Source organism: Pteropus vampyrus, unplaced genomic scaffold (assembly GCF_000151845.1).
Source record: "Pteropus vampyrus isolate Shadow unplaced genomic scaffold, Pvam_2.0 Scaffold200, whole genome shotgun sequence".
NCBI classification, from domain to species: Eukaryota; Metazoa; Chordata; class Mammalia; order Chiroptera; family Pteropodidae; genus Pteropus; species Pteropus vampyrus.
The window spans coordinates 202,714-221,501 of NW_011888981.1; the positions used below are offsets into that span (position 1 = coordinate 202,714).

General features: G+C 43.5%; 1 protein-coding gene across 2 annotated transcripts in view; it reads right to left on the reverse strand.

Annotated features, from left to right (window-relative positions):
- Positions 1-5,039: 5,039 nt before the first annotated feature.
- VIT (vitrin) overlaps positions 5,040-18,788 on the reverse strand; it is a 94,172-nt gene continuing 80,423 nt past the window's right edge. For both annotated transcript variants that reach the window (XM_011372091.1, XM_023537795.1), the window contains 4 exons: positions 13,641-13,744; positions 10,741-10,967; positions 8,610-9,123; positions 5,040-5,631 (listed from right to left, as the gene is read on the reverse strand). In XM_011372091.1, the coding sequence (XP_011370393.1) occupies positions 5,453-5,631; positions 8,610-9,123; positions 10,741-10,967; positions 13,641-13,744 (1,024 nt within the window). In that variant the 3' untranslated portion in view covers positions 5,040-5,452. The remainder of the gene's footprint in view (positions 5,632-8,609; positions 9,124-10,740; positions 10,968-13,640; positions 13,745-18,788) is intronic.

Sequence of the window (18,788 nt, forward strand, 5' to 3'; positions counted from 1 at the left end):
GTACATTTCTCCCCAGTCAGGCCTTCCTACTAAAAACAGAATTGGATCCCAGAATCAGCACCTCTGCCTTTTTGACAGTCTGAACAGTTTTCAATGGCCTAAAAACTAGTAACATCTTGTAGCCTTGAAGCCAAAAGGAGTGAAAGGGAGTCTTAGAGAGACAGCCATTGGTTTTCTTGGGTAAAGCTTCTAAGTGAAATAGAGGAAGACTATTTTCAGCCTTCATCTGGTTTTCCAGACCTAGGTACTTGTGGACATGCATTTGTCAGCATTCAAGACAACCTAGTGCTTGAAGGAATTTCGAAAGGTTATTAATTGCGAGGTGATCAGGTAGAATGATGTGGTTTGTTGGTGACCCTACTGAAGAAGGCTGCATCATGGGGTCAATCTTTTCTGGAAGGGGAAGTTTTACTCTGTTCCCTCCGCAGGGTTGTTCAACAATTTCCAAATGAAGATCATTCTCGAGGAGAGTAGAGTGAGAGGGCTATGTGGTTCTCCTGACCTTTCCATTTCTGAGACGATCTCCCTGACCTTGGAGTTCATGAGTTATTCTAGTTTCCATCCAAAAATTCCTTCTTTGCTTGAGCTACTGTGAATTGAATTTCTGTTACTTGCAACCGAGAGAACTTTAACTAGCACAGCCTTCCATGACCTGGCCCCTGCCTCTCCAGCTTCATTTCCTGGCACCCCTGTCTTGAGTTTCATGCTGTCATTCTCTCTGTGTGTCACACTGTTTCATGACTCCTTGCCTTTGCTTTTGTCATTCCCTCTGCTGGGATACGTTTTCCAACTTCCTTCATCTGGCTAAAATAGGCAAAAGCAAGCCCAGCAAGCCTTCTCAAGCTTGCCTGTCACATCAGTCAGATGTTATCTGTTTATGTGTGTCTCACACTGGCCTCTAAGCTCCTTGGGCAGGGACCAGGTATTCCTCAGTGCCTATCACAGTGCCTGGTACATAATAATAGTGCTTAAAACACGTTTGTTGATTGAATCTCATTGAGGTAAACAGAAAATAAGACTTTCATTTCTGTAGGAAAAATGAGAGCAGAAAGTGAGGAACAGAATAACCCTGTAGGTAGATACTTGAAGAGGAGTCTAGTCCTAGAAAAACAGTGATTATAACATACGTTAATGAACCACATAAGGATATTTGAAAGAGTGGTACAGTCTGGATGGAGATTGATTCTCTATTTTCCCTCTTCCTGAAATATCTCTGACTCCCATTCTACCAGAGCCATTGTGTTAGGGGTTAGCACTGTCAGATGACTTAGATGTAGCCAGAACTAGACTTAATTCTCATTCCCTATATTCTGTGTCCCTGATGACATGTGTGGATTGTGTCTCTTATTGAGAACAGACTAAAAAGATTGCTGGAAAATAGGTAGGTCATGATTCTGTAACCAGAGGGCCTAAGTCTATCTGAGCAAGTCAGAGAGGGCTCCAAAGAAGAGGGGGCATTTGAACTGAGACTCGAAGGATGAATAGGAGTTTAGCAATGTGATGAAGAGCCTAATGTGTTTAGGGAGCTAAAAGGACAATAAACTATAGGTTAAAATCATCCACCCTAAGTGAAGGCAGGATGGCTGTTCAGAGGACCAAGAGGAATGAAGGGGGAAAGTGCAGTTTGCATTGGACATTTAATAGACTCTTCACTTTGTACACTTAATAAATCTTGAGAGTGCACTTTGTAGAATTATACATACATTTTAAGTTGTCAAGTTTACTAGCAAACACCCTATGCAGCCACTTTGGTTATTTTATGTTACTATTTTAAGAAGTAAAGTGGTTAAGTACATAGATCCTGGAGTCAGATTGCCTGGGTTTAATTCCCAGATCTGCCTCTACCAGCTTTATGACCTTGGGCAAGTTCCTTGACATCTCATGCCCTGGCTGCATGATCTTGAGAATGTGAATAATAATGGTACCTCTCTCAGCAAATCAGAGAGGTAAGATAAGTGAGTTAACACATGTGAAGCCCTTAGAACAGTGCCTAGTGTGTAGCAAACACTCACTAACTGTTAGGCACTATTACGATTTGATTTCTCATGAGATTGTTTGCAATCACCAGTCATGCACTTTGTGCATAATCCCATGATATTATATGATTTTAATTGTTCATTTGTGTGTGATTTCCTACTGAACCGTGAATTCCTCAAAGGCATTAGTTGAATAAATGTCTCCTTCAAAAAATAATTGAATTCATGCTTTTAAGCATATTTCCTACTTACTACATTTGTGTGTTGGTAATCTAAGGGGAGAACTTTTCTTACGATTGTGACTGGAAAACAACATTATTACTCTGAAACTCCTTTTTGAGGCTGAAAATCCCTGGGCACACAAGCATTGTCTTCTTTGTATACCCATGCCAGTCCCCTGAGACTTCTGCTGGAAAACTTGCTTCATGGAGCTTTTGTCTTGTTCAAAAGGGTTTAAAGAACCCAGAGAACAAGAACTATCTGAACCTGTCAGTATGGTTGAAAATTTTTAGCAGAGCCTTGTTGCAAAAGTTTTAGTGAAGCAACTTCTTTCAAAGGGCTCTAACTCCTGAGAGGTGAGATAATTAAGTTGAGTGGAGTTTAGATATCATATGCACTCAGAGAAGCTGGCCTGATGCTCCTTTGTCTGCTTGTTTTGATTGACTTAGAGGAGAAAGAGTGTGGAAGAGCTTTTGTGCTGAGACCACCTTAGGAAGAGATTGGCTCCAAGTCTGCAGGACCCAGAGAGCTCTGCATAGGCTAGACCAGAGCCCAGGAGTGTACAGAACCAGTTGTGTGTGTTGGGTAGGTCTGGGGTTGGGGCTGGGGGTTCTGACCCCGCCACCCATACCGCAAGAAAGTAGTCAAGTGAGTCAGTAGATTGGAAGACAGAAGATCTGAATTCTAGTTCTGTTCCTTCACATCTGCACAATCTTCTTCTGGTCTGGGTTTCTTTATGCCATTGGAGGGTTTGGCATGAATTGTCTCTAAGGTTCTGTTTCTAGTGTATGATTTTAGTGCTGCTCAACAGTATTGGTCACGGTTTAGATTAAGCAAGGTAGTGTTTACATCTCAGTCTTCCATGTCACCCAAACTGCTTGGTGCAAACTCTGACCTCATCCAATTCCACTCCCACCCCAGCCTTCCCACTGCATTGTAGGGAGCTGCTCTCAGTTGTCCGCGAGCTCCCCAAAGCCCCCATCCCTTCTTGCGTCCATTTACCTGAAAGCTGGTTGTCTTCTGCAGCTTCTCACATGGAGGCTGCTTGTGCTGCCTCACTCCATGGGTTTCAGGCCTGGAATGGGATACTTCTGCTCTTCACCCCCACTGCTCTTCCCATCTCCCTTTCTTTCTCCCTCGAAGCACCCGCTCCCTTGAAGGTCTAGCCGCGGCCTTCCATCCCTGTCACTGCTGCCTTCTCCCAACCTCGCAGTTACCTTCTCTCATCTGCCGAACATCCCAGAGCTTGGATCACTATTTCTCTCTATCCTGAGTTCTGTCACTATCTTTGGTGATGTGAAGATAGAAAATTTTGATAATACCATAGCCTCTGAGCACCTCAGTCATCTCGCTTACCTCCACACTCAAATATTTATTGACAGCATATAGACAATGGGCCCGTTTGAGAAGGTTTCATTTAGCTTCAAAATTATAATATCTATAACTAGGGTGACCATATAATTTATTTTCCAATCTGGGACAATTTTGTAATGAAAGAGGATACCAAAATAATATTATTTTGGGAAATATTTACCTATTAATGACAGATCGATTTTATATTAAGCCCCCTGCAAAATAATTATATTTCAAAACTATTTTCAAAAAAAATTATTCTTTAAAAAAATTAAAATAACGTGTGTGTACATTGAAGCAACATTGAAAAAAACTTTATATCAATTATCTACATATTCAAAAATATAGGCAGAATAATCGTTGCTACTACTTATTTAAGTTCTTTAATTAGTTTCTTAGCTGAATCTGTCACTAATAGTGTGTTGCTGGTATCCTTATGAGGAATTTCCTTTTTGAAGATAGTTTTTGTATTTCGAAGTTTTTGAACATATTTGTTTGCAGTTGCCTTGCCTTCAAAGTAAAATGAATAGTTAATAAAATTGAAATTGCTGACACGTTAAATTAACTCTTTTCTGTAGACAACAACATTTTCAATTGATGATATGTTCCCTCTCCAAGTACTAGAGATTTGGTAAGCTCTATAAAAATTGTGCTAAATGAATATCTTCAATGCAAAATTTTTTATGTAAATATTTTTTTGTATTGACACAGGTACTATCTTTTTGCCTCCATTCAGAGTAGCATTGTTCAACACTCATTTTTACAAAACATAACTTGTCAAGTAATCATCTCTATTTATGATTCTTTTAAATGTTTCCCTGTTGCACATGAGTTCTTGGCAGAAGCTAGAAATAAAAAATGGAATTTGACCAAATTGATCCCAGCTCATTTTAATGCAACTATTAATAGTAATAGCTAGTTAACAAATGAAAAATCCAGGAAAAATGCCAAACTGAATGGGATCCTGAACAACAGGTATAAATAGGGCTCTCCCAGGAAATAGCTATAACACTGCCTGCTCAGAGGTAGCTTGGTGGTTGTCAGTCCTGGCAGCATTTCAACATCACCGGAGAGCTCTTCAAACAGGCCAACATCAGGCTCCCTTCCCAGAGACTCAGATTTTGCTGGTATTGAGATGGGGCCAGAGAACAAGTGTTTTGGTCTCCAAGTGATTCTAATGTGCAGCTTGAGCTGAGAGTGTCTGTACTAGCCTAATGCACCAATTTTAAATCAACTTGGTTCTCCTGGGTCATTTCCCACCTGTTTCTAAAGCTAGAGGTTGCAGGAACACAGTGATTCAGATAATAGAGAAGGAGGTAAATCAGGAGAAGCCATGCTGCCGCCACATTTTCTCTGTACCTCCATGGATGTGTTGTCACCTTGGACCAGGAGTGAGTGCACAGCAAGTGCTCTGGGGAACAAGAAGAGCAGAGGATGGTGGCCCTGCCACAAATCTTGTGAACACTACTCATGACACCGTCAGAATGATCACATGATGTTCTTTTAAATGTTTAATTAAGCAACTCCTATGTTGTCATGACAAAAATGAAACTTGTTGAGAGTTACAGAGTTCTAATGAGAAATAAAAAATAAAATAACCTCACAAAAGCTTTGGTTAAGCCTGTCATAAGTGTTGTACTCTATTCTGAATAGTTATTTTGAACACAATTGTCAAAATCTAAAATCCCCAGCACCCTCAGAAGGATGTATCATTTTGGCTCATTCTACAGATTTATGATCATCTTTCTAACTGCAAGTTTTAAAGTATGAAACACCACACTGGCAAGGAATAATAACAGCACATCGTTTCCCAAGCCCCATGTGCCTTGCTGCCCCATAGAGCACAGGGTGTCCCAGAGCCAGTCGGGAAAGCGGCATTTGCTGGTGCTTTGCCAGCTCTGAATTCAGTTCCGAGGCTGTGAGTTGAACTCTGTACAAATGTTCTGGATGACCTTGGGGACAAATTTGTAGAGGTTGTCAAACTCGTCCACAAAGAAGGCGTGGTCCTTGGCAGGGTAACTGGCGATGATATCCAGCTCGTCCTGTGCAGCCCAAGCAATGCCTATTGCATAGGTAATCACTCCTGTAGGGACAAAGTTTAGATGAAGCAAAAGTGCCCAAGAAAAGGTCCTGCTAATGAATCCTTGCCTTCCTGTTGCTCTGTTGCCTGTTGCATTTGAATGCAACCAAATCCAAAAATCAGAAATATGCCCCAAAGCATGAACATCTGCTCAATGCCAAAAGCAACAAGATTGATATATTTGCTAGCTCATAGGAATTTATAGTCGTTTGAGGGGGAAAAAAAAGACAATGGAGTAAATGCATGATAAGAATTTCATATCTAGGAGCAGCAAAAGGAATGATATTTTGGGACAAGTGAAATTTTTGTTGCCATGCAGGTCACACCACATGGCACAAGCCCGCTGTATCTGTGTGTAGAGCCAAACAAAATCTCAGAGTCTTAAATGCATCAAAAGTCAGTTCAAGATCTTTTTAACTAAAACAGTAGAATTCAATCACTTTAGGCTTGAGGATGACTTTACAAGCCATAGAATCCAAGTTCATGCCAGTGCAGAAATTCTTCCACAGGGATCTAAAAAAATAGCCACCCAGCATCTGCTCCATCACTGCCATGAAGAAGGGGTTTCAAGATGAGGAAGTGGCCAACCATATTGAATGCTGCAGGGAAGTCATAAAAGATGGGGGAGAAAGTGCTTATTGAACTTAGCAAAAAACAAAGACAAGACATTGGTAGTTTGGAGAGAGCAGTTTCATGGAAGTAGTTGCCAAAGAAACCAAATGAATTGCCGTGAGTCGAGAGTGAAGAAGGAATGAAGATGTAGGGACAAGCACACGTAGCTAATCCTTTCCACAAGTGCAGCTGCACGGGGGAGGAGCAGGTGGTAACAGGAGCAGAATATGGGGCCAAAGAGATTTAAAAAAAAAAAAAAGTTTTTAGGAAGAGAGACTTGAGGATGTCTAAATACAAGTGGGAAAGAGTAGAGTGGGATTAAAGGAGTTAGACTGCAACAGGGAGCTGGATGCCCCAGGGAGCAGAGGGCAGATCCAGAGACGAGGCATCTATTCTCAGTGAGAAAACTGGGAGACTGCCTGGTTTATGGTTCTTGATTTGGGTTGGGGGCATCTGGTCAGCAGCTACATGACCTGACTCTGCAAAAGACTATATCCACACCACCTTCAGACTATCCAGAATAGGGTGAGCAAGATGGCCGTGAAACAGAGGGCAGAGCCTGGGTATGGCCTTCCTCCCCAGGCATCTCTCTCCCAACTACCCACAGTGGCTTGTCACTATCTCTAGTGTCTGAGTGCCCTGTCCTGCTGATTGGAGAGCCATCGACACCTCACATGGTTGTGCCTCATTAAATTGCAATTATACTGCTAGTCTCTTCTCGTACCTCTTCAGTGTCTCCTCTTAATATTGTCTACACTGGGAAAATTCAGCTTTGGGCTTTAAAAGGCTGGCAAGTGGCAGAGTAACAGCTTGCTGCAGAATGGGGCTGGCATACACTAAGCCCTTATTTCTGCTCAATAAAGACAATGCAAACACTGTTAGAAATATAGTTTCTCAAATCCTTGAGTTCATCCTTGTTGTGGAGAACCTTGTACTGGTGATTCTGACAGATGCTCACCCAGCCTTGGCTCGGACACTTCCAGGGACACAATGCTCCTTGCTTCCATGTAATTTGCATCTATTGGTCCTAGTTCCTTAGAGCTGCCCAGAATATGACAGCCCCTGTAGCTCCCAGAACATCTTTTTCAGTCAGCACTTCTCTTGACAAGGAGAAGGCCAAGGACACCCTCTGGGTGAGGCCCAAAGGAGGTACATCTAGAAAAATAATTGAGAGTGGAGCTGAACATGAGCTGGGGACAGATGTTTGGAGAAAACAGAGGAGTCTTACAGTCAAGAGCGGGCCCCTTTGGCTCTGAGCACTCACTTTGGAACTTTGGGTAGGTTGCTTCTGAGCCTTAAACCATCTGCGCTCTGCTGACGTGAGCACAAGGGACGTTGTGACTGCTGGCCCACTGGCCATCTACCATTCTGTCATTATGAGTATGCCCCACAGGCTCCACTGGGGTAAATCACTGGGAGATGTCTGCCTGAACCTGGTGTCTGGTTCTTTTGGTTTCCAGGACTACTTGTTTGTTTTAAGACTCGTTTTTTTTATATTTGTCCTTCCTTGTTTCAGGAAGAATTAAAAGCAGCTTTAAAGAATACCTGAGGTACTGCAAACAAAATTAAGAAGAAGAAGAAGAAAGAAAACTACCCCTGCCCTGAGTGAGTCTTGTTCATTAACACTTATCTGTAGGACGCTGGTGTTTGCTGACTACGTGGTTTACTTTTGTTATCATCATTACTAGGACCACTTGAGGTTTTCTTTAGGTTGGTTGTACTTTCATGATATGACGCTTTTCAAAACAGTCATTATACATAGATTCTGTGCCAGAGGCATTAAATGTTACTGATTTTCTAAAAATGTATAAAAATATTTCGTTCTTTTTTTCATGGTTTTAAACTCTCTGTTGCCCTCTTATAAATTTTTATATGGAAATGTCGCTTTAAATATTTTGAATGAACATTTCTTTGAGGTCTTCCCTAACCCCCCAACAACTAGTTAGCTGCTAATTACCAAAATAGTACTTCTCTTTGAAAATATCAGTTTTCTTCAAATTTTAAACACAATTTGGTGGTCTTCAATAGAGACTAAAGAGTCAAATTCCTTTTCAAGGTGTTGCACCTTCCTGTGCACTGACTCAGGGTGTAGGACGTAAAGGAGAGGGTTGATATTCCCCGTCATCGCAGGCCTTGGATTTGCCAGGGCATGAAACACCTTGGTGCTCTCTGCCATGTTCTTTCTTCATTGCTCAGAGGGGCCTTCAGTGTTTAATTATACTCCTCATAATACCCTCTGTGGTTTTGAACATCCTAGTAGGTGGTAGACAAAACCAATGCATAAAAAAGACAGCCCCTTCCTTGGCCCACCATCTCACTGAGCTGCAGAGGGCTGCCGAGCACCAGACCGGCCAAGAAGACCAGCTTACCTTTGTGATAGGCGGCCATAGCTGGTATACGGACGTCATCATAGGACCTCCCATCAGTGATGAGGATCATTAACTTCCTCTTGTTGGGCTTGGACTTCTTAAAGAGCTGTTCCAAGGCGTAGCTGATGGCAGCCCCCGTGCTGGTCCCACCACTCCAGTAGCCTACCCTTTTGATGGCATTGAGAATGTCTGACTTGGTGCTGTACATGTCGAACCCAAATTCCAGCCGCTGCTCGTAGGTGTACTGCACAGCCCCGATGCGCGTGTCCGTGTCCGAAATCTCAAACTCTTTGCTGAGGTTGGCCACAAACTGGAGAACTGTGCGAAAATTGCCCGTTCCCACGCTGCTGGAGCCATCAATGACGAAGCCGATGTCAGCTGAGTTGAAGCAGGTTTTGCTGCAGGCCAGTCGCTCAGTGTCACAGACCCGCTTCACCAGGGGCTGCACAGTCTTGTGGAGGCTGAACCAGCTCTGCACGCTGAGCGAGTAGAAGCCGTTGGTCCTGCACACAGCCTGGAAGACAGAGGGAGGGATGCCCACTAGGTCAGGGGGTGAATTCTCCAGTCTGTCACCATTACCCTTGGCCAGGGGAAGAAGCAAACAGACTCTCGTTTTCTGCACTAGTTAGTCCTCCTAAAGCTTTTTCTTCATCTCGGTTCACCCAGTTGGGCACTCACTGGGGCAGAAACCCCTCAAGTTATCTCCGGACTCACTCCCGCTCCCTCAGCTGGGGGTCTGTTTAGTGGAGAGCCATCCATTAAGCAAATCCAAAGGGACAGATGAAGAAGCACTGCTTACAGCTTCATATTCATACCTCTGCAGATTCCTCAGTTCATTTGTGCTGACAGCCAGCCATTCGATTGGCATTGGTGAGCACCAGCGCTTGAGAGGATTAGAGAAAGCTTTTGTTTTGACTGCGGACACAAGACACACACGAGAAATAGCTAAAGTACTATTTCCAGAGCAGCCCTGTACCCAGCGAGAAAAGGTCCCACACGTGTGTCAGGTGTTGCACTAGATGCTCTTAGAGAGATTCTCGCATTAAATCCCCACCCTCATCCTATGCACTGGAATTACAATCTCCCTGTCATGAAGGAATGAACTGAGGGCCAGCTGGGAAGGGACATCCCTGAGTCTCTGAGCCTGGAACACAAATCTCTCTGCCTTTGAAACTCAAATATTGTTCTCCAGACAGCCCTGCCTTCAGGCAATGAGTATTTATTTACTTATGCCCAAGCTCGTTCCAGGAAAAATGTCAGGCAGCTGCAAATAACTTCGAGCCGCCTGGTCGGTGTGCCCCTGGAAGAGACCGGGCTGGTGTTGCTCGAGTGTGACGTTTCCTCCATGCCACTGCCTCTCCAGGGGTCACAGACCTGATGACTCCAGATGAACTCGTCTAATTAAAAAATTATTTTAAAACAAGAAATGACTTAAAAGTATCCTAGGAAATATTTTTAATTGGTTTAGAAAAACCCTAAATGGGGTTCACAGAACTTTCCATGGACTAGGTGACATTCGAGATGAGTGTCGAGGTTGAGCTAAATTCTAACCAGTGGCAGAGAGGAGGGCTCCCCACCAGGCAGCCCAGCGTAGTCAGGGTGGAGAGAGGGTGGTGCTGGGTGTGGACAGGAAACCAGTGGCTGAGCGCAGGGCACTCGTGCAAATCACAGTAAGTGCGCAGGAGCGTGTTTGAAAACATGATCTCTCTGACCTGGTTCAATGTCCCCTTGTCCTTGTTTATCAATTGGTTAATTTGCAGGGTGCACACGTGCACATGCGTGTGTGAGCAAGTGTATGTGTGCCCATATGCATGCTCGTGTGAAGGCTCACTGGGCAGCCTGGTTGAGGCCCCTCGCACTGTGAGAGGAGCTTGGAAGAGCCTCTATGTGAGACCCTGGCGACTCTGCTCCTTCCAAGGTGCTGGCCTCAGTTCACCAGGTACCTGTGGGGTTTTGCTTTGAGAGTGTCATTCCAGGTTCCAGACGTACTAGTCCCGCACTGGAGGCTGTCTTGCCTAGAAGTGAGCTTAACACCCATTTGAAGGAACGAGAAACATGGCCTGGGAGGCTGTTGCAACGCTGCAAAGTGCAGGGGATCCTTGTGTTGGTGGGTCTCTGGGCAGTTTCATACCTTGTTTGCAAAGTTGGGCTCCATCACATACTGCTTCTCATTTTCAACGGCACCTTCAATGGTGATGAAGAAAATGTTGATTCCTGACTCTCTTGCAACCCTCGAAGCCTCCTCCACCTTGTCTGTGGGCCAGCCGTCCACCATCACCACGGCCACATTGGGAGCGCTGCCTCTGTTTCCATTGGTTTTGGAAAAGAAGTTCTTGGTCACAAAGGAGATGGCCCGGCCTGAAAGAAAAAGAAAACTCATGCTTAGAGTGATTATGCTGATTACAATTATAGGACTAGATCACAGCAGCAAGAAGAGGTTCAGGAAAACGCTCTCAGTCTCTCCCTTGCTACTTTCTTTGCCTACCACATCAGTTGTTTTTAGGTGTATACAGTTCAGTGGTTTTGAGTACCTTCACGGTGTCGTGCAGCCGCCACCACTATCCATTTCCTTCTCCAGTATCACTTTAAGCCTCAAACATCTAATTTTCTCACATTAAAAAAAAAAAAAAAGCTTTAGGGACCAGCAAGCCGGTGAGAATGACCGTCATGGAAACAAAAGGGGTCCCTTTTCTGCTTGGGTGCTGGAACCGCACTCAGCCCCTAAGCTGGCCCCACTTTGTCTCTGAGAGCGTGGGGCGGGAGGAGTTGACCTGGAGTGATAGGAGCCTCTGCTTGGCCCCTGCAGCTTGGAGTGAGCCCGGTGCTCCAGGAGCTGCTGGGTGTGGAGGGCAGGATCCAGGGTTCAGTGGTACCTTTTGTTCAGTTCTATGCTAGGGCACAGATTTGGCTGGCCAGGGAGGCGCTGTTCCCACTAAGAACTGAGAGACTGTGTTTTAGCCCTGGCCATGCCACCTACTGGCTGTGTGGCCTAGGTATTTCACTCCACGTCTCTGTGCCTAGATTTCCATGACAACAATCTTTCTCTGCTGAGAGTACTGCTGTGAGGTATAATGAAGCCTCCAACATTCCTTTCCCAAGCACACATTTTGTACTGCCTGGGGTCTCGGGGAATTTTCTGAGTCAGCGGCGGTCAGCGGCGGTGACCAACTGTCCCAGTTTGCCAGGACTTCCCCAGTTTTAGCATTGAAAGACTCATATGCTCCAGGGCAAACTGGGATGACTGGTCACCCTAGAGTCAGCATAGCTGCCTACAGTAAGACAGGGACCCTAATCTGGCTTCTGTGGACCTCTGGGGCACTGGGGATGTGTATTCATAAGTCTCCTGAAGTTGTACAATGTTTTGTGTGTATAAGTATCTATTTGGGTAGAAGGGTAATAGCCTGCAGGAGATTCTCAGAGGAGTTCTCGATCTAAATAAAAATTAAGAACTACCTTCTTAAGACTAGGGGTAATGTCATTACACTTAATGCTTTTCTGGTTTGGGCCAGCATCCTGGCTCCACTGGCTAGTATAATCTTACCCGTCAAATGAAAGAATCAAAAGGTTACATATGCAGTTGCTGGAGAAATGTCTTGGAGAACCCATGTGACCTGGCTGTGTAGAACACAGTTGCTGAAGGAAAACTTTGGCTGCTGAGAACTGCTTTTATAGCCAAGGGATAATTTCCCCCAAGGCCCAAGGCACCCAGTAGTCTCCCCTGGTTTAATATGAGATGCCTGTAGACTGAGCACAGGGAACCATAAGATCACCTTGACTTCACCCAATCCTAAATTTGGAGGTCATGGTCAATTAGTGCTCAAAACACATTCCATCCACCATCCAGCATGTCTTGAAAGCAGAGGCTGGAATCTGAAAACTACATTGTTGAGACTCCCTCGCAGTCACAGTTCTGGATTTCTTTTAGTTTCATGAATCGATGCAGGTTCATGAGATTTAGAAGATGAAAGTGAGGCAGGGACTGTACTTTTGATTCTGCTGACAGGTATCTGTAGAGTATTTGACTCCTCTGGGGCAGTGTAAGCACAGGCACCTCTGTTTGGTCACTAGCTTTGTTGGTGCCGAGGTGGTGAGATGCAGAGCATTTGTTTTGTGGGTGTGAATGGTGCAGGCAAGGCATAGTTTTGGAGCTGGCAACTGTATCAGAAGCTTCCTGATCATGGTGGCTCCCTGGCTGAAGCAGATTCCTGAAGAGACTATGGTGGCAGAGTTAAGAAAGTGATTTCCTGATCTCAAAAGAGGCAGGTCTTTGGAGGTCCTGGGTCTGCAGGAAGCCTTTAGAAGCCACCTTTGAAAACAGCCTAGAATCTTCCTGCATGTGCTCCATGCCAAGTGCCTGTGGCTCACTTCTCCATTTCCTTGGACTTCGATGGTAGAGACAGGTTCCCTGGGAAGTGGACAATCAGCCCTTCCTGGGTCTCCAAAGCCAGACTACAATTTATAAATTTATACATGGGCATAGCTCATTGGCAGCCTTTGAGCTTGGTTAGCGTGAAACTGTTTCTTAATGCCCAGTGAAATGATAAAATGAAGTTTCTGGAACTGCCAGCTGAAGACTAGACCTTGGATTTCTGGCGTCCCAGTTCCCTCAAGGCTCAGACCTCACAGGAGACTCAGTTCAAAGACAAGAACATGTACTTCTTGGTATGGTCATCACCATAACAGGAGCTGATTAGAGCAAGATTACCAAGAGGCACTGTGGGACTTTCCAAATGGAACTGGTTAGGAAGCTTAACGTTAAATAGTTGATGATTGTAGACCAACCAGGAAACAGTCACAATGGTGGTCCTGCTTATCCCCAAGGAATCAGGCATGTTGGAACTCTCCAGCATATGTGTGATGATGATTCTTGCCTCCTGAATCTATGACAATACTTTAGAAAAGATACAGATATAGCGTGAGTCATTTCTGGATGGATTATTATTTCCTCCTCCTATATGGAATATTAGAAGACCATCATGTAGAAAGAGAACCATGGTAGCAAGACAGAATGCTTTGAATCTGATCACATACCTACATTAGACAGCCCTCCTCTCTGGGTAATTTTTTCTACGGCTGCCTTCAGATCTTGGGAATTCATGTGAGTCTTGAGGTTAAATTGGGTAGCAGGGTTGTCACTGAAGAGTCAGAACGAGAAATAAAAATTCGGTGGAAAGTTATTACTTTTGGAGGAAAGCAGAAATCATAGTTGATTCTTTTACATACACATAGAATGGAAGCTGCTTAAGCTTTGGTTTATAAAATGCCCCAGTGTAGACAGAAGTCCTGATGAGATGGAAGGACTGGGCTCATCCACAGTGTATGTAGAGGAGAGTGGGGGTGGGTTCTGCATCAGAAGGTGTGGGTCCTAGTTTTGATTGTGCCATTTTCTAGCTGTGTGACCTTGAGAAGTCATTTAACTTCTCTGGGCTTCAGTTTCCTTATCTAGGAATATTCATATTGCTAAAGAGCAGGACTGTTGTCAAGTGGGATTTTGCAAGTGTAAGGAGGTCCCAGGCTGACCCCAGACCTTTCTTTCCAGGAAGAAAATCTCCACTGTTAGCCACTCCCTGGGTTACCCCTCTCACTGGAACTGCATCTTAACACTCATGTCAAATAAAAGACATCCCTTCACCTTTTTCATTTTGTGGCTCCTGTGACTGTGTGAGAATATTCAAATCTCACTCAAAAGGTCAACATCTATTTTATTGAAGTCTAAAAAAAGATAGTGAGAGAGGAGGTGGAGTGAATTAAGCAGAGAAACAGAATGAGACTCCTTCTCTAGAGAGGAGTCTTTTTGGGGAAATTGTTCGAACAAGCTTGGGAGCAGCTGAGCAGAGGGTGTGGAAAAACTTTTATGAGCAGGTGGAAGGCGTGCAGGGTGGGATGAGGGTGCTGTCAGGTGTCTGTGTGCGCCCACACCCAGGATGAAGTGTGGATGTGCAGTAAAACCCCACCTCACGAAGCACTGACACTCAGCCATTGGCGGGGCTTCATGGGAGTGTAACCTCACAGGTCACCCAGGGCCCCCATACTCCAGAGGAGCCTGCACTTCGTTCAGTGCTCTGATGCTGCCATCTTGAAATTCTTAAAATTTTTTGAAGAAGGGTCCCAGTAAATTATGTGGCTGGTCCTGGCCACAGGTTACTATGTCCCTAAGGAGAGGTAGAAGATTTTTAAAAACAGCCTTTCCACAAACACCAGGAGCGGATCCAGGAAGAAGCAGCTTTAGGCAGTCTCAAGGGGATTTCTGAGGGGGCCTACAGTGGAGTCCTAGTGAGTCCTTCGTAGGACCTGGCAGTGCAGTCACCTAGGAGCTGGTCCCCGCTTCCTCCCTCCCCTTACTCTGTCCCTATTTTCTGATCTTCTTAGCTATCTCAAGGTTATCTATATCAGAGGAGAACTCGTAAAGAGGCTGGAAAGATGCCCCTCTATCTTTCACTGTATCAGTGAATATGAGAGGCACGGGCTGCTTCTTAGACAAAACCAAAGCAGCTACCTTCAGGGAAGACAAAGAAAAGTTTAAAATAAGCTCAACCAAGGTGAATGTTGGGGTAAAACCCAACCAGGCGAAATGCCAACAGATGAAAACCGAGTTCTAGTTTAGGATTAAACAAAAACAAACAACAACAAAGCAAACCATAGAATGGAGAAATGCAGGTGTTTAGCTTAAGTACAAGTACAAGGGCTTTCAGATTCATATTCTTACAGACTAATTTTAGTAAACGCTTCACTTGCTTCCTAGCTATACAGGCTCAAAACCTGGATTCCATCTTTACTGACTTAGAACCCATCAGTGCCTGCCAGTCAAGTCCCACGAATTCCTTTATATACGATCACTTGCTTTTATTCCCTCCACTGTATTTCTATGGTGACTCCCTGAGTTCAGGCCCCCTTACTTCTTGCTGGTTCTCGGCAATACCGTTTGTATGTGTATCTGCTAGAGAATACATCCTCGTGTTCAGCTCTGACTGCAGAATCCCTTTGCTCAAAACTTATCAGAGGCTGCTGTTGTTAAACTTCATATTTCAGCTTTCAAAGCCCATTTATAATTTAATTCCAACCTATCATGTTCATTCTTTCTCTCTCTCTCTCTCTCTCTCGCGTGCGCACACGCTATATTCTACTGAGAATGAGCTGCTCACTATTTCCTGATTTTCTAGCTTTGCCCTTTTGCTCATTAATTCCCTCATCTGGGAAACCCAAATTGTGTCCACCGTCCAAGCTCCAGCTACCTGTCTCCCTGACTCCCAGCTGACCGCTTCTAAGCCTGACTCAGCTTTCTCTAACCCAAACACCTCGCACAGTATGTGGCACCTGCAGGTACTCAGTTAATAGTATTAAAGAAACAAAGATGTCTTCTTTCTTTTTCTGTCCATCTCTACTTCTAAAAGCTGGTATTCCCCAGAGTGCCATCTCCATCATACATCCTAACTTAATTTATGTGTTTCTGTGGGAGATATCAACTTCACTGACCACTCACATGCCAGCAGCTGCTTCATGCACACTGCTTGGTCCTCTACTGAACCCCAGATACATGTACAATGACTTCCATACATCTCCATCTAGAAGGCACCCTGTGATACATGGGGGTAGTCCACAGCTACCTCAGGTTTGATATTTCAACACTGAAGTCATTTATCTTCTAAACCTGCTCCACCCAACCACCCATGTTCCCTTCCGTAGTCCCTCTTCTGACTCATGTAGTCATCCCAGCTGTATGCATTCTTGACACACTCTGACACCTTCATCAAATGCCATGTCCTGTCAGACCCACCTCTTAAATATCTCTTGTATCTCTCCCATCCTTTCTGTCCTTGAGTTTGGACTTTCATCTCTTTCCCATACTGCATAAACAATGGCGTCTCTATTGTTTGTAGTGTCTCTATAAAGTCACTGTGAACATCAAATCAGCAAATACTGAGCCATTGCTCTTAGAGGAAATATGGGGTTAGGCTCCTGTGGGCCTTCGGTCACAGCATTTGCACCAATAGGTCAATACATAAACTCGATTCATGTATGTTTCTGTTTGAAGACACCTAATTTAATATATGTTTCTTACAAACAATTAATTATATGCAACATTTCTGTATCATAAAACCCGATCTGAGAAAGGCTTAACATTTTCCTGACCCTGGGTAATGTTACCATAAATTTCTTTGCCTTCAGCCTCACGATGCTATCCACTATGCTTTTTTTAAAAAATTAGTTGTCATTTCATGAATTCATAAGTTCAGCCACTTTTCCATAACTTCAACATGTACTATAGATGTTACTTTAGTATTTTCCAGAGCAGACTCACATATAGATCAATAAATTTCCTGTCTTTTTCTGAATGTAGCGAATCATTGATTGATTAACACTGAAGTCATGGCCAACAGCACTATAACTCATGCTTAAGGGAAACTTATCTAACACTTGTATTTTCTCAATAAGCACATCGCAAGCTTCTTGCACTGAGAACACTAGACTGCATTTCAGTGCTACACTTGGGGACCATTTTATTTGTTTAGTTTTAAAAATTGAGGTATAATTGACATTTGGCATTGTATTAGTTTTAGGTGTACAACATAATAATTTGATACATGTGTATGTTGTGAAATGATTATCGGAATAAGTTTAATTAACATCTATCGCCACACATACTTACCATTTGTGTGTGTGATAACTGTCTTAGTAACTTTCAAATCTATGATACAGTATTGATAACCGTAGTCATTATGCTGTCCATTACATCCCCAGAACTTATTTATTTTATAAGTGGAAGTTTCAACCTTTTGACCACATTCACCCATTTGACTGGGGATCATTTTAAATAGCAAAAAAACATGGAAAATGTGGCACAAAGCAGACTGTGAAAAGGACACGTGTTTATCGTACAAGAGCTGCCACAGGAAAGTAGAGCACCTCCTTGTTCGATCTCAGCTGGGAATGTGTGTGTGTTAAGTGACTCAAATGTCCCTCTCTGCATGTCTACGAATGACTGCAAAAGTGCTGTGTGCAATTGATTTTGGAGTTACAAATAAATTTTGGTGAATAGGTGGATTTGCAATATGGAATCTGCAGATTATGAAGATCAACTGTAACTTAATTGAGAACAAGTACTATGTCCTAGTATTTCCTATCCCTAGTTCTTAGCATGCAGGAGATAATAGATAACTGTAGAATAAATAAAGCAAGCAAGCTCAAATGTCCTCTCCTGCCTTGGATCATCCTGGGTGAAGTTGAATACTCTGCCTCTGAGCTCCATACTGGTCACACTCTCCCTCTGTTACATCGTAGAGGTGGATGAATCCATCTCCAGAGGCAGACAGATGAACTATTCATATACCCAATGAGTAGATGCTTTTAATTTTATTTCATGTTATTTCTTTAAAAAATATTGCCTCCCACACTAGATGGTGAAGTCCTGAAGAACAGAATCTCTAGTACATTTATTTATTTTTAATGAATCGACAGGTTAGATTGGACGACCTCTAAAGATCAGTCCAATTGCTAAATTTATGATTAGGGGCAAAACTGCGGAGCTCATCCATCCACCAAGGGACTTACAGGAAAATGTAATCTAGGAAAATGTAATCAAACTTCTCAGATGAATTTTACATCATTATCCCCTGCAAATGGCATAGTGCTTAGTACATGGGAAACACGTGATAAATCCTTGTTAAATTGTAATGCAGTTAAATCACAGGAATGAATGATAAGTCTTTCACCTGAAGACTGTGGTGGCTCTCAGTACACGGTGTGTATGTCCTTTTTCAGATATATGGGCTGGTAGCCTGACACCTTAGCCTGCTTACTTTTCAGAGATAGAGACTATTTAAAAAGTTCAAACAGGCATGCCACTATATTTTTATGCCACTACCTTTTAATTTGTAATTTTATTAACAAGATCTCATTAAAGAAAAACATTTTTTTTCCTCAGCCATATCAAAGCTTTCCTTTGAAAATAAGAGAAGAAAATAAACAGATGCTTATAGCTCAAGGAGAAAATATAAAATTGTTTTATGTTTGGAAGAAGAGTTAGGATTAATGAAGAGACATTATGGAAAGCCAAAATTTGGCTGTGCATATAAAAGGATTATTTGTGCAATAGGAATGATTGCCCTGCAAGTGTTCAAGAAGAAAGAACACCTGGGGGAGATAGGCACAGGTGATTCCTAGGAAGCCTTGGGGCTTGAG